We start from the raw sequence: 15,505 nt of genomic DNA on the forward strand, positions 1-15,505 counted from the left end.
CGCGCATATCGACACGTCATTACGAATTGTATTCGCTTTGCCGATACCCCGGGGCTTGTCGAGCACCCACGTACGTTTGACACGGAATTACAATCTCGCTAATAGCATATGTTCTAAAATTATTGTTTTTGTATTCGCCCTTTGTCCATTAATACCTATTATCCAACAATTTAATCGGCTTGCGAATTATTAATTCGCGAGATCGAACGAGTTTTACTCATCTAAACAACTTAACGCTCTAACTCCCTCGCATAAATTACGTAGGTTGAATATGCTGAAAAAAATACTAAATTTTAATATAAATATTTGTTTAAATAATTCTAAATAAATATTTACTAAATGTAAACATATTTATTCGATACAAAAATTGTTAATTTGATTTAACTGTTATTTTTTATATCAAGTTAATATTTTTTTACTGTAAATAAACATTTATTTAGTAGATACTATTCAAAGAAATATGTATTGAGATTTAGTAAATTTTTTTTCAGTGTATAAGTAGTTGAATAAATATTCCTGCGAATCGCATTTCTTCACCCCAAGAAGTAGGCGCATGATAATACGCGGACATCACTTCCAAGCCCGATTCTCAAGAATCGTGAAAGAAATCCCGAGTTGTTTCCTTTCCTTTTTTCGAATCGACGATCTTCACCCAGACTTCGCAGCGTTACCTCGACGATGCGCCTTCCGGTATATCTTCCGCAGCCGCCCTTTCCCCTTCGACAGATTCATCCGGCTGTGCAGCGGCACGTACACCACACGCTCGCGTGTGTACCCTGTACACACACCCAGCGACACCGGCTTTAAATGCTCCAGCAGCAGCCATTCGTATCGGTAACTGCGCCGTTTGTACAGCGACCGCGACGTCAAATACGTCACGATAACCCCCGACTCCCCCCCATTAATTTCAATGGTGAAACTCCCCTGCGCGCGCGCGAGAGAGACTCGCGTTAAATCTTCGCTTCCTCTCGCTCTGCCTCCCTCGTTCGACCCCCAAACACTTTTCTCCGGGACGGCTTCCTGCCCCAGCAACGGCGAACGCTTCCTTCCTTCCGCCCTCTTATTCGTCGCTGCGACTCCCGCACTTGACTGCAATCACTTATCAGCGCGTTGAACATACATCGCAAACACTCATGACCCAGAAAAAACTTTTCATTCACAGTAAAAAACATTTTGTATTTATGTTGAAATTTATCCACTTAAAATTTTGTGTTGAATTTTTAACATATTTAAGCGTTAATTTAACATGATGTGATTGTTATTTAAATTGCTTGTGTTAAATTGATATTCACATAAATTTTTTAGAAAAATAACATAATTTATGAGTAAATGAACAAATAATATAAAAATAATGTTTTAAACATAAATTCTAAGATAAATGAATAAAATTTTTGTTAATTTAACATACTATAAAAGTAAATTTTATTTAAAAAATATGCTTCCACAATTTCTTTACACTGAAAAAAAATACTAAATTTTAATAAATATTTACTCAATAAAAAGTAAACATTTCCTTATTACTATTTAAAGAAATATGTACTAAGATTTAGTAATTTTGTTTTCAGTACAAATTGTGATACATTTTTTGTGTTAATATTTTTACATAATATTTATGTTACTTTCTAATGTATTTGTGTATTAAATTAATGCAAAAATTTGAATGGATTGTTTGGAATACGTGGAATGTTTTAAATTTAACACAAAATTTCCTGCTTGCCGTTTTTCAGCACACGGAGCGAACTGGGTTGCGTCACCCGCGTGACAAACGCATCCCCAATTCGATTCGCGCTTTCTCGGATTCGCAATCGCGATTTATCGTTTGAATTGAAATTTACCCTGCTGCCGTTGAATGTGTTGGCTCGATCCGGAATAATGTCATCTCGTTCGTGATTTCGAATCGCTATGCGGCCATGCATGGTCGAGTTGCTGGCGAATTCCACAGATTTTCGTTTAATTGGCGTCCCTGGGTCCAGAATAATCTCGGGAATTCCGAGTTCCACCTGAGAAACTTCATCTCATAAATGAATCAGCTGTGACGTAACTAAAGTAAAAGAAATTACGCGTATATACCTTTTTTATTAATTTATTTCTGAAAAGTCTTGCGCAGCCAATCGTGTAAATATCCTCCACGTTTACTACCTTGTATTATAGATCAATAATACGTTTCTCCTACAAAATGTTTATGAAGAATAACGATCGCGCGAAAAGTTTATCGTCCGGACAATTTCGTGAAATTGGATTTTAGATTTAAAATTATTGAGCAAATTTTTATAAGTCGAAGAATAACAGTTGCCGCCATTCTCTTTCTCCCTTTCGGTGAATCTTCGCGTTTCCTATTTTTCCGACTTTGTTCCGCGTTTATCGAGTTGCTCGACCGAAGTATCAATTTCCAGCGAGGATGATATTAACTTTTAGCCGAGCTTCCTTAATATAGCCGAGATTATAGGGCTTGCGAAAGGAGAGAGAATTGAAAATAGGATGAGAAACCGACATCTCCACATCGATATTGCCGTATATATCCCCGTTCAATCATGACACATCCAGATTTTCGTCAAGTTTTCCGAATGGCCGATAGTATCCAACGATGTGCGAAACCGAATTTTTGACATTTTTAGGGATTGATTTTTCCATCCAAAGAGAATTCCGCGTCACGCTGCTATTTATTCGAAGACGACGAGTCCATTATCGAGTCTATTGTCATCTCTGTTTATTTATGCATTTAAATAAATTTTTTTGTACACTGAAAAAAATTTTAGTCATTTTTGGTCCAATGAATGATCGTTAATTAATGTCCGATTTAATGTCTGACTTAATGTAGTTAATTCATTGATACGATAAAACTGACTTCACATATATATAATTATATTTTCATCTTTGCAATGAATTCTTGTAATAGTTTTATAACCTAATCATGATGAGAATTCATTGAACCAATTTTCATTATTTTTTCATAATTCAATGAATATTTTATTGTATTTATGCAGTTTTGGTTCAGTATATGATGTAACTTGTATATAAAAACTTCCTTACTTTTTAATTAAAAAATTTGTTTTAATCAAAATTTTTAAGTTAAAAAATAAGAAAGTTTTTGTGAGTTAAAAATTTTGTTGTTCTAAATTTGATTATTCTAATCAAATTTTTATTAAAGAGAACAAAATTTTTTAATTAAAAAGTAAGAAAGTTTTTGTAAGTCACATATCATACAAAATATTTCTCTCAGTGTGCTTACTTATGGATATTCCGTACGATGGTTTCAAGCGGATTATCATAAGCGCCTGTCGTTTTCCACTGCTGCCCGTCGAAGTTCGTCGCGCGAGCCCCTGATTATACATTCTGTTTCCTCCCACGATTCCTTCGCGACATCATCAACGCACACATACACATCGTAAGCCGGATTATGGGAGAGACATATGAGGACCATATCGCGGACATTTCGTCTTCAGGGGGCTTATTACGGTTCCTTGTGACGAAATGAAAATTACAAAAGTGATTGAATTTATTAGAATATTTGTAACTTCATTGGTTAACTTCTAGTGAATTTGATCATTTTTGTAATTTTCACTTCGTCACAAAAACCGTAATAAGCTCCCAGAAAGATCGTAAAATCCGACCGCGGCCGCTCGCGACTGATTATTATGAGTCGCGCCAGCACTGTCGTCGTTTCTCGATAAGCATTAACGATATCGCGCGTTGATTTGACATACATCTCAATCTGATGATACTTGGCGAGGTATAATCCTGTGATATATACATTTTTTTTCATTTGTGGATCCCCAGGTCGAGTACAGACCTTGCGTCGTGCCAGCGAGCGCGTGGGAACTTATTCGTGAATTTCTGCAGGGATTCTTGGGTTCAACCGTATCTAATCAAGCCCCTCAATATTTACAGGTGATTATATAGTACTAGAAAAATGCGTCTTCGTGCATGAAAAGAATGGTTTTGTTATATCTAAAAATTTAATTAGATCTGAAAATAATTTTGTTGATAGAACGCACAAATTGGTTGCTAGATGTCAAAATTTGTTGCAGCGTTGCTTATCCATGCTTGAGATTCCTACTCCCTAAATTCTTTAGAATTTCACTCTAAAGAGTGGAATCTCACTTTACAGAATGAAACTTAAGCTTAATAAAAAAGTGACTGCATTTTCAATCTTTAAGATTGAGATTTCACTCTTCGGAATGACAATTCACTCTAAAGGTTTTAGAAAATATATAACTATTTTGGTCTAACAAAATTACTTTCAGATCTATATCTAACTAAATTTTTAGATACATTAGCAAAAAGTGTTTTCTCCATGTATTGAGAATAAAAATTTTAAGTATTATAATTTTGCGGGAAAAGTCCCGATATATAATAAAATTTTTTTAAATAAATTTTTTAGAATCGAATGAACGAAATTTATCAGCCGATGGACACGATACAACAGTATCTAGAACACTTCGGTCAATACAGGAAAGCCACAGGAGTAATTTAAAGGAAGCCATCATGGTGACTTGGGCCGCATTATTTATTTCACGAGCATGACGTTAATGACGAGATTGATTGGAAATTCTACGGGTTCTGCTAATATTTATTATATTATGGTCTGCACGTATCTATAACGATATCACTATTTTTCACGTATTATTTGCTCATGTTAATTTTATTGCCAGAGATTTGTATTATATATTATTTATATAAATAATTAATAAAAACATTTTTAGAATAACAATTTTAATGCAAAATGATATCTGAATGTTTCCAAAATAATTGAGAGTCATCAATTCAACTCTTTTTTTTATCTCCGCACGCATTTCAATTTTCCTTTTCTATATATATTTCCAGTTTTTTTTATAAACGAGCTGCAAAAAAATTGAGTATTCCGTTCTAGATTTAATTTAATTTCTGACTTTAATTTATAACTTAATTACTTCGGAATACCTAGAGATTCCAAAAATACATTTTGCAAGATCGGTACGTTTGCATAATGTGACACGATACGCTATCTATGAGAGAACTCGAGAAACTCTAGTGGAGCAGTCGCGCGCAATTGATAAGATATTATATAGCCAATAGAGTAATCTATCGTCATTTGTCGATAAAGTTAACTTTATCGACTGTGAAACTTTAAAAATAAATATTATTTTTAACAAAACATTTTTATTGTACGTATTTTTGTATATTTTTTGTTACCTTTTTGTGTTCTTCGACGCACAACGTGTGCGTTGTCATCTTTTGAAACTATTTTTTAATTACAAATAGCATGCTAAAATGGCCTGTTCAATAAATAATCTTTGAATAGAATATGCTTTTACTATTACTATAAGTTTAACTACAATTTCTATTAAAGTACGACATGAATTTGCCTATTAAAGTCAATAACATTTTGAGTATTCATTTATGCACGATGATACTACGTTTTTTAGATTAAAGTTCTACATTTTGATAACAATGATAATTTTAACCTGAAAAATAACGATGTACCTCATATTTTCAATAAAAACTAATAGCATCATCGTATTCAGCAGGTCGAAATGTATAAGATTCATTATGTTTTTTACGTTTTGCAAAAGTAGATTTTTTTAACTTCTTTTTTTCCTGATGTAGAACCAGTATTCATACAAGGCAGTTCAAAGTTCTACCTCCGTGTAATTATGAATTAAGTAAATTAATTAGATGACTTTGCATTTTTTTTTCGAAACATTGTAATTAAACAAATTTAAGAGTTTAAAGAATAATATTCCAATAAATTTAAGAAGATCTCATCTACAAATTTCCGCTCGTAAAATTTATATTTAATATTTTTTTACTCTACTTTTCAGATCGGTACTTCAAAAAACGATCTTATTGATATTTTGTGAAGTTACATAAACATAAATCAAGACGCATCAGATATCAAAATTTTTTACGAAATTTGCGAAGTGCCACGGCGTGAATTAAAAATTGCGCACAAATGTGGTTTACAGCTTTCGAAAGAATAAATCTTTACCTTCAATTTGTTTTTTTATGAAGCTTCGTACGATTTTTTTTCACCGAGTTATTCAACGTTGAAGCAAAAACGATCCTTTTTGCTTCGATGTTGAATAACTCAATGAAAAAAAATCGTACAGAGATCAATAAAAGAGCAAATTAAAGGTAAAGATTCACTCTTCCGAAAGTTGTAAACCGTATTTGTGTGCAATATTTAATTCGCGCCGTAAAATTTCGTAAATTTCGTAAAAGATTTTGTGATTTGATGCGTCTTCATTTATGTTTTGTTTAACTTCATCAAATATCAGTAAGACGATATTTCAAAATATCGATCTAAACAATAGAGATTTCAAGCTTTAAAATGTTTTTTTAAACATCTCGATACGATGATTTTTGACCAAGTTATTCTATCTTGAAATTTGCCTATTTTTATAGGATGGGACAAGTGATCCTTTAACTTTGTTGAGTAGGGTATATTATTTTACAAATTCTTATATATTATACCGTATATCAAGAAAGTCTGAAATCGCAAAATTCGCAGGCCAAAAATTATTAATTAACATTTTCGAAAAGTAAGGCAAGCTTTCCAATATCTGAAAATTAACACAAAACTTTAATTATATTTCTTTAAATATTATTATTAATCTCTCTCTCTCTCTCTCTCTCTCTCAAATGCTTTTTTAAATATAATATTATAATTTAACTGTAATCTTTGAATACAATTAAATTATAATGTTGTAATAAAAAACATTTTAAATTAATAACAATAAATTTTGTATAATGTGTCCGGACGAAGATATATTTCTGATCAACTGAGATTTATCTTATGATGTAAATCGATGAATTTTTGTGCTATTATGCATTTATACAATGTGCATTAATAATAATACTCTATATATAAATATTGTTGTATATACATATAATTATCATAAATCACACGTTATGCGTACGTGCTTATGTAAAGATCACGTCATATGCGCAAATACAGCGGAAGTAAGATAAAATAACGTTTAAACGGAGAAATATTTATCCGTGTCCTTTTTCTTTATGTATGTAATTATGTAGAATCGTCGCGTCATTCTGTATTGAAATTATGCATACGCTATGCATACGCTATGCATAATTTATAATAAATTTTGTGTATCCATCGTGAATGAATTCCGATTCATTTTTGCATGCGCGATTCGGATTATCATCGGTGATAACTGCATTTATACAAGCTGGCGAATTCTCTCGATTACTAAAATTGTTAATTTTATTTTCCTCGACATGCGGGTTATCGCCGCGTATCGCTTATCGGATTTTCGGAAGGAATAAATGGAATGTCGATGGTCATCGAAAAAATATGGGCCGCGCGGAATCACGTGATCGCGAATGCGACGCTACGCGGCGCTAACCGCAGGAAGTTGCTCCAGACAACAAAAACCGAACAGGAGGCCCGAAGCTGACTGGAGCAACGGTGACTGGTGAGAGAAGTGCGACACAGCGACCGCGGTGCGAAAAGAGTTCAGTGTTCTCTACGCGTGAGAATTGTCTGCATCGACCAAGATGGAGGTAAGAATTCGCGGAATCGTCATAACGCGAAGGACTTGTGAATTTGATAACTGTACTCATCATGTTTTCTACTTTCAGATCGAAGTACTGTCGGCGAAATCGTCGAAGGTGATAGCCAAAGTGAATGTAAGTAAAGCGCAAGTGACGAATGCTGACATAACTGTAATCTAACTAAAATCAGATAATCAATTGGAATTTGAACGGAATATGATAATTCGAAATTCGATTGTTTTTTGAAAGGGATCTACTTTATTTTGTTACATGACGTATATCTTTATTGCAGGTAAATTTAAACACTACGATAGGCGAAGTGAAACAGGAGTTGTATAAATTAAAAAAGGCAGCAAACGTCCAAAGACAGAGTTTGAAATTGGATGCTAAGGGAAAATCATTATCCGACTCCGAGACAATTAAATCCCTGTCGTTGAAAACGGGTGGAAAGGTGTATTATAAGGATCTTGGTCCTCAGATCGGCTGGAAGACTGTGTTCCTGTTGGAGTATGCAGGGCCTCTGGTGGTGTACCTTTGGTTGTATCAACGTCCCTGGCTGTTTTATGGAAACGTGGATACCAGTAATTTTCACTATACAGCTAAGTAAGTCATTGTAATTATGTAACATTATTAAAATTATGATCTGTATTCATACATAATTTATATTTTTTATAAGCATGTCTTCTGTTGTACTTATTATTTTGTTTCTTTTTCAGGTGTGCAGCAGGTGCCTGGTCGATACATTATGTTAAGCGTCTCTTAGAGACTATATTTGTCCACCGTTTTAGTCATGCAACAATGCCGTTGCGTAACCTATTCAAAAATTGCTCCTATTATTGGCTTTTCGCTATGTACGTGGCGTATCACACAAACCATCCGTTATATACGGCTCCTTCCAAGTTCCAATTCAACATCGGATCAGCGATATTCATGCTATGCGAGCTGGGCAATCTCAGTATCCACTTAGCTTTGAGGAATTTGAGACCACCAGGCACTATGATCAGGAAAGTCCCGATGCCGACCAAGAATCCTTTCACCGCACTCTTCTTATTTGTCTCCTGTCCTAATTATACGTATGAGATAGGCAGTTGGATTGGTTTTACTCTAATGACGTCGTGTCTTCCAGGTACGCCTATACAACCGAAATTTTATGTGTGATTATTTAACCTTTAACATCGAATGCAAATAAAACGGTTGTACGAGTCTTACGTTTTAATTTTCAGCTGGTCTGTTTACGCTCGCCGGCGCATATCAAATGACCGTGTGGGCACTGGGCAAGCACAAGGCGTACAAGAAAGAATTCTCGCATTATCCGAAAAACCGCAAAGCCATCATTCCGTTCATTCTTTAGATTAAGACATTTATTTACAGAATAATATATCGATGATTCCTGATACAATGTTGATTTTATTTTGTTAGTTTTTTTTTGTGGAAGGAATTATGAAGTTTAGCAATTGTGGCAAACATGTGATCAACAATAGTGTCAATTTCTAGTAAAAAATGAAATCTGTAAACCAACAAAAGAGATATAAGCCTTTTAATTCCAATTTTTTATTTTTATACAAGTCTTAGGGGGGATCATTTCTGTTTTATGAAATAATACTATATCTTATAAACATGGGCGTTATGATATACAGCGCTCTTGTTTCTCTGAGCAAATATATATATGCTTATATACATAATCACAATATAGAAGGAAGATATATATATATATATAAAATATATATGTAATTATATTTATTATCTGTCAAAAATATGCTAAAAATTTAATTTATCATTAAAATTTTACAATATTAAGTTCCTGAGAAAATGATTAAATGTCACAAACTTGTTCAAGATGATGTCTTTTCTTCTTTCTTTTCTTCACAAGGAATCTTACTCAACAATTGCTTGATATCTTCCTTTAGTGCTAAAATAACCTGCTGATATTCCTGCATTTGCTTCATATATTTCTCCTGCAACTCCTGATATCCGTGAAACGCTTGTTCCAAGATTTTTCTCGCTTCTGTGGGTCGCACGTCTTTTCGCGTTAATCCCAGCAGACTCTCCATATACAAAATGTGTTCTCGCGCTTGCTTCAACTCTTCCCTCAGTGCATTCAATTCCACAGTAAGCATACTGTTTTCCTCCGTCATCCTCAATTCTTTGTCACCGGTAGACGTATCCTGGAACACCTGCTTCTTCAAAGACGCGATGGTCCTTTCCAGTTGATCCTTCTGCTTGATGAATTCGCACTGCGCATCCATATCCGCTTTGCGACTACGTAGGATTTCATCATCCGCGCTATATTTGTGATATAAATTAGTCACCGCGGTTTTCAGAGCATTCGGTTCTTGTATGAGTCCCGAGACTTCAAGAATGTCGACGCGAATTTTTCGTAACAATTGCTGACACTTCTTGTTCTTATGGATTTCGCGGTCGGTCTCTTGGCGTGCGATCCGCAATTTCTCCCGTTCTTCGTGTAGCTGTAGCTCCAAGTTTTCATTGGTCTTTTGGAGACTCATGAGTTCTTCCTCCATGTTTCGAATACTATCCTTCAGCTCCTGTATCTCCTGATCCTTCGGTTGTATCTGATTCCTCAACTCGTCAATCTTAAAATTCAACACAAACTTGAATTTCTCCAATTCCTGATTCGTTCGCTTCATATCATATATCTGTTGCTCTTTATTCCGAATAGTAGCGTCCTTCTCAATGATTTCCTTCTTGAGATCCGTTATTTGCTTTTCCAGATCCTGTATATTTTTGTGAAACTGCGAATATTCGCCTTGCACCCGATTCACTTGCCTCTTTAGATCATCCACGTCTCTCTGACTGGCCATGAACTTGTTTCGCATTACTCCGGCCTCTCCCTTCAGTTTCAAATTGATCTGCCTTTCCTCGTATAAGAGATTCTCGTACTTCGTACGTATCTCGAGAATCTCACGATCCGCGTCATCCTCTATTTGCGCCATCAGACGCTCATGAACGCGCTCCTTATGCGTCATTTCGTCAAATGTTTCTTCCAGTTGTATTTTCTTCTCGTGAAGCAAAGCTTCGTATTTCGTTACGATTTTTTGCAACTGTTCCGCGTCGCGTTTCTCAAGATCTTTTAATTGTTTCTCGTATTTCTCTCGCATAGCATTAGTACGTTCTTCGAACGCCTGATACTTGTCATATTCCGTAATCAACTTGGCTTCATAATTATTTTCCATTTGTTGCGTCGCCTCCTCGTGCGACGCTTTCATTCTCACGATATCCATGTTCATATTGTTTACCTCATTTCTATGATCCTCCCGATCCTTATCTATTTTGTCTACAAGTTCCTTGATGGCTTCGCAATAGCCTTGATGCACCTCGCGTAATTTATCGTTGTGCTGAACATCAATCTGCCGCAGTCTATATACGTGTTCCATTTCCAATTCTCTCAGTCTCACTGTCAGATTTTTGATGCTGTATATCTTTTCCTCTAAGTCACCTTTACCGATTAATACTTCGTTTGTGTACGGCAAATCTCTGATCATCTTCATGATTTTCCCTTCGGGAAAGTATAACTTCCAAATGCACAAACTGCCGTCCTTCGCAACTGAGATTAGACAATTTTCGTTATAAGAGAGTGCGATCTAAGAAAGATGGAAATAAAACGATTAGGAGAACAATTTATATTTTCATTTATTCTCACTGTATTAAGAGGGAGAGAGATACCTGTGTGATGTCGACGCAGTGCATGTGGAAATCTGTTGATTCTATTGGAGTTTGAAGCGGACTTTTCAATGAAATGATGATACCACCGAGAGAAGTTATGAATAACGTTAGGTCATCTTTCCCCATAATGATTTGTTGCATTTCTCTGCCAGGCAATCGAAATTCTCGTACTATCTGATAAGAAACAAATATCCCAGTCAGCAAAATATTAGCAATTTGCTTACTTAAATTGATGCAAATTTGATAAAAAATATTAGCAAATTGGCATCAATTATATTCGCATTAAGCTTGTGTTTTACCGACAAGGCTTGTTAACATAATGTAAAATCAAATTGTCAGACGGCAAAGACTGAGGAAGTTTTTTTGATCGATTCTTGCAATCAATTTAGCAAGCTTGTACACGGTTTTTGCCGTCCGATAATTCGTTCTTATATTACGTCAGCAGATTTTGTTGTACATCTGCTAATCAATTTGACATCATTGAATATAACAATTTGTATCAAATTTGGTGCTTTTTTGTCCACAAAATGTATAGCAAGCATTTAACAAAATTTATTTTTGACTTGGCTGATTAAGTAAAAGATATAATTTCAAAAACAATCGCATAATTTTAAAAATAAAAATAAAAGATATCAAGATATACCTCATTCTCTTTGATTTCGCGTATCTGATCGTCTTGTGTGATACAGTAAATGAACGACGCGTCCGAGGAAAGTGCAATGTCATGTAGGACGATGTTTTTCCAGATAAACTCGCTGGATCGCGTGCCAGTGGTCATGTCCCACTCGTATATGGAACCTTCCGCACCCATACTTAGCATTTTTAGGTCTGTCTGTGACCAGACAAGCGCCTTCACCTTGCCTGTGTGTCCCTTGAGGATAAAGGGATTGTGGAAGCTAATAGTGGTATACACCTGCACGACGTTGCCGTTAACCGCGGCGAATAGATGACCATTGTAACTAAAGCGAACCGTTTTGCAATTTCTGATGGCGATCTCATGCATCGGTAACAGATCGTCAATCAGGATGCTCATGAAGCGTAATTTATCGGTGAAGCCGATCAGACAGAATAGTCCCATCGGATGCAATGCGACGCTGAATATATCTTCATCATACTGCTTCAGCATAATGAGGCTTTCTGTCTCAAAGTCCCATAGTCGAACGCTATGATCGAATTCGCCGCATGTCATGAAGACTGGCTTCCACGCACACATGGAGAGGCCACTGATGGGACCATGGTGTAACGGCTGGCCCATGATCTTCATTTTCTGTGGTTCCGGGTCTATCTGCAGATCTGGACCCCACAGCGTCGCATAATACAGTTGGGACCAGCCGGCGGTGATGATCAATCGATCAAAACTGAGATTCACATTGATCGTGTGGATCTTGTAAAGATCTGGGTCGTCGTCCTTCACCATTTGCTGCGGAATCACGTAAACGTTTCTCTTCGTATACTTGTGTTTCCCTTCTTTCTCGAAGAGTACCACGGTTCCTCCGCCATGCGCATAGGCGAATCCACGTGGAAATGCGATTAAGCAAGCCACGTTCTGTTGCCAGGTAACGTCCTCGCCAGCTTCTAGAGTTGTCTGTGAGCTAGCGGCGATGGGCATGACATATTCCTCTCGAATCTTGAGATTCATTGTCACCGTGTCAGTCATCCTGTACACGTTCTTAAGATCGCCGTTCTCCAGGTAGAGCATGCGACCGTCCTCGGTGCCAACCATGAGTCTGTCGCCGTCCAACCAAGCCATCGAACAGACAAGGAGATTCTCCGCTTTGGCAAAACCATACGGACGCCACACCGTTTCAGAAACGGTGAGGAACTTAAAGGTATAAGCACCGCCGACCGCCACCACTGTCGCGTCTGTTGGATTGCAGGCTAACACCTCGGCGATCGCTAGCGGGTTTTGTGGATTAGCCAGCTTAAACGTTGACTCGACCTTGCCTTTTTCCCAGTTGTAAAAAAGCATCGTTTGATCGGGTTCACCGGTGATTGCTACCAGATTCTTACTATCGAAAGTGAAACCCAAACATGTAAACCTAGTCACTCCTGGAGCATCGAAAGGTATCCCGAGCAGCTTCCTACGTTTAAGAGAGTTGAGATCGTAAACGGATATGGTAGGTTTGTCCCCTATATCGGATACAGCAACAAATTTCCTAAAATTACAGATTATTTAATTACAATCTGTGTACAAAGAAAAACAGAGGAAGATTAAAATGTATCCATAAGCATCTACCTTGTGAAATTATCTTTTTATTTTTTCATCTTTGTAAATTGTTGTTTCTTCTCTAATAATAATTTATTGGCGATATATTAGACCTGTTCTTTTAGCTGAATTTCTTGTATAGTTTACCTCTTTCTTCTTTTTTTCACATTGGAAAAAAATAGATGAACTGTGCAAGAAGTTCAGCTAAAAAGAACAGATCTATTGATTGAATTTAGGGATATATTAAACCAATTGAACTAACATGAGATCAGTATTGTGCCAATAAATTATTTCTTTCTGTCATCGTTTTTATTAAAATAAAAAATATGAAAGTTTGCTTCAATTAATTCAGTTTCACATGGTTGAATGAGTTTCTCCTTATATTCTATTTATTTTTTTTATGAACAAATGTGCTTGCCATATACTTCATCAAAACTCACTTGTTGGGCGAGACACAAATGGCGTTTGCGTCATAATACTTTTCAGGTAATCGAATTAGCTTTTGCTGATGCTGAAGAATATTGTGAATGGCCAGTGTATTGCCGACTGGATATAAAACTTCCGCATCCGTGATATAATGCGCATTATTGGCAATGTCTGTCCTCAGACCATAGAAAACGCGAGTTTGCAGGGACACAGCCATCTTGCTCGAGAGCTACTTTTTATGAAAAGTCAACAATAACTTTTCTCTTGTACCTAAAAAGAACGATTTTCTTTCTTAACTGTATTTTCCACAATTTTTTAGCAAGGTTTTCTCCTTTTTTTCTTTATTATTCGAATATAAACATACTCCATTTCAAGCGCAAAGATATATGGAGTGCACCTGAAAAAGACAAATGAGGTCTGTTTTCTGCAGCTGCAAGTGTACACTTTTGGAAATTAAAGTGAGATAGGTATATACGTTTGATATTTGTCGAAAGCGAGAAAGAGTTCTAGTCCAAGAACAGAAAACAGACCAATCGATTCATAATTCATACAAAATTGTTTATATCTCCCTGGTAACGGTGCATCTTAGGGTGCGTTCTGAGTTACACACATGAAGCATCATTTCTGTGTTGTGCACAGAATAAATAGGTGATTTAAGGACGATTTACACGGGGCGACTTTATTCGCTTAAAGCAGCGTCTAGTGACGTCATAGCGAATTCGCTACTTAAAACTTTCTAAACGCTGGTTTCTTCTTGTCAGCGTCTAGTTGCGGCGAATACTTCTTTCGATGCTTATCGCTAACTTCCTGCGCTTCTTATCGCTTCTTATCGTGATGAAATATCTTCCAGAGCAAATTTTTAAGTCGTCAAGCGACTTCAAAATTTTAGATGCTAGCGAATAAGAAACAAACGTGTAAAAGCTTTCATCAGCGAATTCGTTGATGAATTAAGAAGCTTGCTTCAAGCGAATAAAAATAACGTCAAAAGAATTCACGAATTAATGACGTTTGGACGTTACTAGACGCTGCTTCAAACGAATAAAGTCGCTCCGTGTAAATCGCCCAAATGAAGAATAAAATGATACGTTATGCACTTCATGCGTAACTCGAAACTCACACACTTATCTATTTAACACATACTAATTTTTACATATTTAATTAAATACTTGATTTTTTCATGAAGTAAGTGTGTTGTTGAAGGATTTATATTTAGACATACAGAATAAAGTCCACTTTAACATTAAGTATCGAGCCTATTTTGTTTACTTTCCGTTTATGCCATACAATACCATTCAGGCAACTGGAGACTCATGCGCGGTGCGTAGATGAACTAAAATGTAAACAAAAGATAACGAGAAACGAAGGGCAGGACCATCGTTGCGAGCATCGTTTGTCCTTGTTTAATATTTGATAAATAACAAGGAAATGATTCCACGAGTGTTGTGAGCTTTAAATGGAACGCAGCCAAAGTAAAATGTTTTCTTCATCATGGGTAGGACGACTAACAATAGTAACAAATTTTTCTCCAAAGCCTAGCAGATCTAGAAATTTTTTTTTAATTTTTATTTAAATTGTTTCAATAAATTACATTAATTTTTTTATAAAGTATTATATTCTCCACTTACTGGTATTACTTTAAATTCCTCAAGGACTGACGTCGCCTAAACGAAATGTTCATCTTCAGCATGAACCGGCGCG

The 15,505-nt window shown here is 35.9% G+C and overlaps 2 protein-coding genes across 3 annotated transcripts in view; one reads left to right on the plus strand and one right to left on the minus strand.

Moving 5' to 3' along the window:
* Window positions 1–9,188, plus strand: part of LOC108721252 (trans-2,3-enoyl-CoA reductase Sc2) — an 11,236-nt gene extending 2,048 nt beyond the window's left edge. Inside the window, exons 2-6 of one of the 2 annotated variants that reach the window (XM_018445693.1) lie at window positions 3,778–3,888; window positions 4,382–4,465; window positions 7,787–8,097; window positions 8,211–8,620; window positions 8,718–9,188. In XM_018445693.1, coding sequence (XP_018301195.1) covers window positions 3,778–3,888; window positions 4,382–4,465; window positions 7,787–8,097; window positions 8,211–8,620; window positions 8,718–8,845 — 1,044 coding nt within the window. In that variant the 3' untranslated portion in view covers window positions 8,846–9,188. Of the gene's footprint in view, window positions 1–3,777; window positions 3,889–4,381; window positions 4,466–7,209; window positions 7,504–7,581; window positions 7,630–7,786; window positions 8,098–8,210; window positions 8,621–8,717 lie in introns of those variants that run through there. The other variant, XM_018445692.1, reaches the window with a different exon arrangement.
* Window positions 9,189–9,326: 138 nt separating this feature from the next.
* Window positions 9,327–14,024, minus strand: tous (testes of unusual size). Its single transcript, XM_018445620.1, has 4 exons — window positions 13,822–14,024; window positions 11,819–13,331; window positions 11,176–11,349; window positions 9,327–11,093 (listed from the first exon to the last, which is right to left on the minus strand). The coding sequence occupies exons 1-4, from the start codon at window positions 14,022–14,024 to the stop codon at window positions 9,327–9,329; spliced, it is 3,657 nt and encodes a 1,218-aa protein (XP_018301122.1).
* Between the last annotated feature and the right edge of the window lie 1,481 nt (window positions 14,025–15,505).

Source organism: Mycetomoellerius zeteki, unplaced genomic scaffold (assembly GCF_001594055.1).
Source record: "Mycetomoellerius zeteki isolate Tzet28-1 unplaced genomic scaffold, Tzet1.0 scaffold164, whole genome shotgun sequence".
Classification (NCBI taxonomy): domain Eukaryota; kingdom Metazoa; phylum Arthropoda; class Insecta; order Hymenoptera; family Formicidae; genus Mycetomoellerius; species Mycetomoellerius zeteki.

Coding starts and splice junctions, on each gene's coding strand:
- tous (XM_018445620.1), bottom strand. CDS start 14,024: ATGGCTGTGTCCCTGCAAACTCGCGTTTTCTATGGTCTGAGGACAGAC. Junction 13,332..13,821: donor ATTTGTGTCTCGCCCAACAA/GTGAGTTTTGAT, acceptor CTGTAATTTTAG/GAAATTTGTTGCTGTATCCG. Junction 11,094..11,175: donor ACTGCGTCGACATCACACAG/GTATCTCTCTCC, acceptor CATCTTTCTTAG/ATCGCACTCTCTTATAACGA.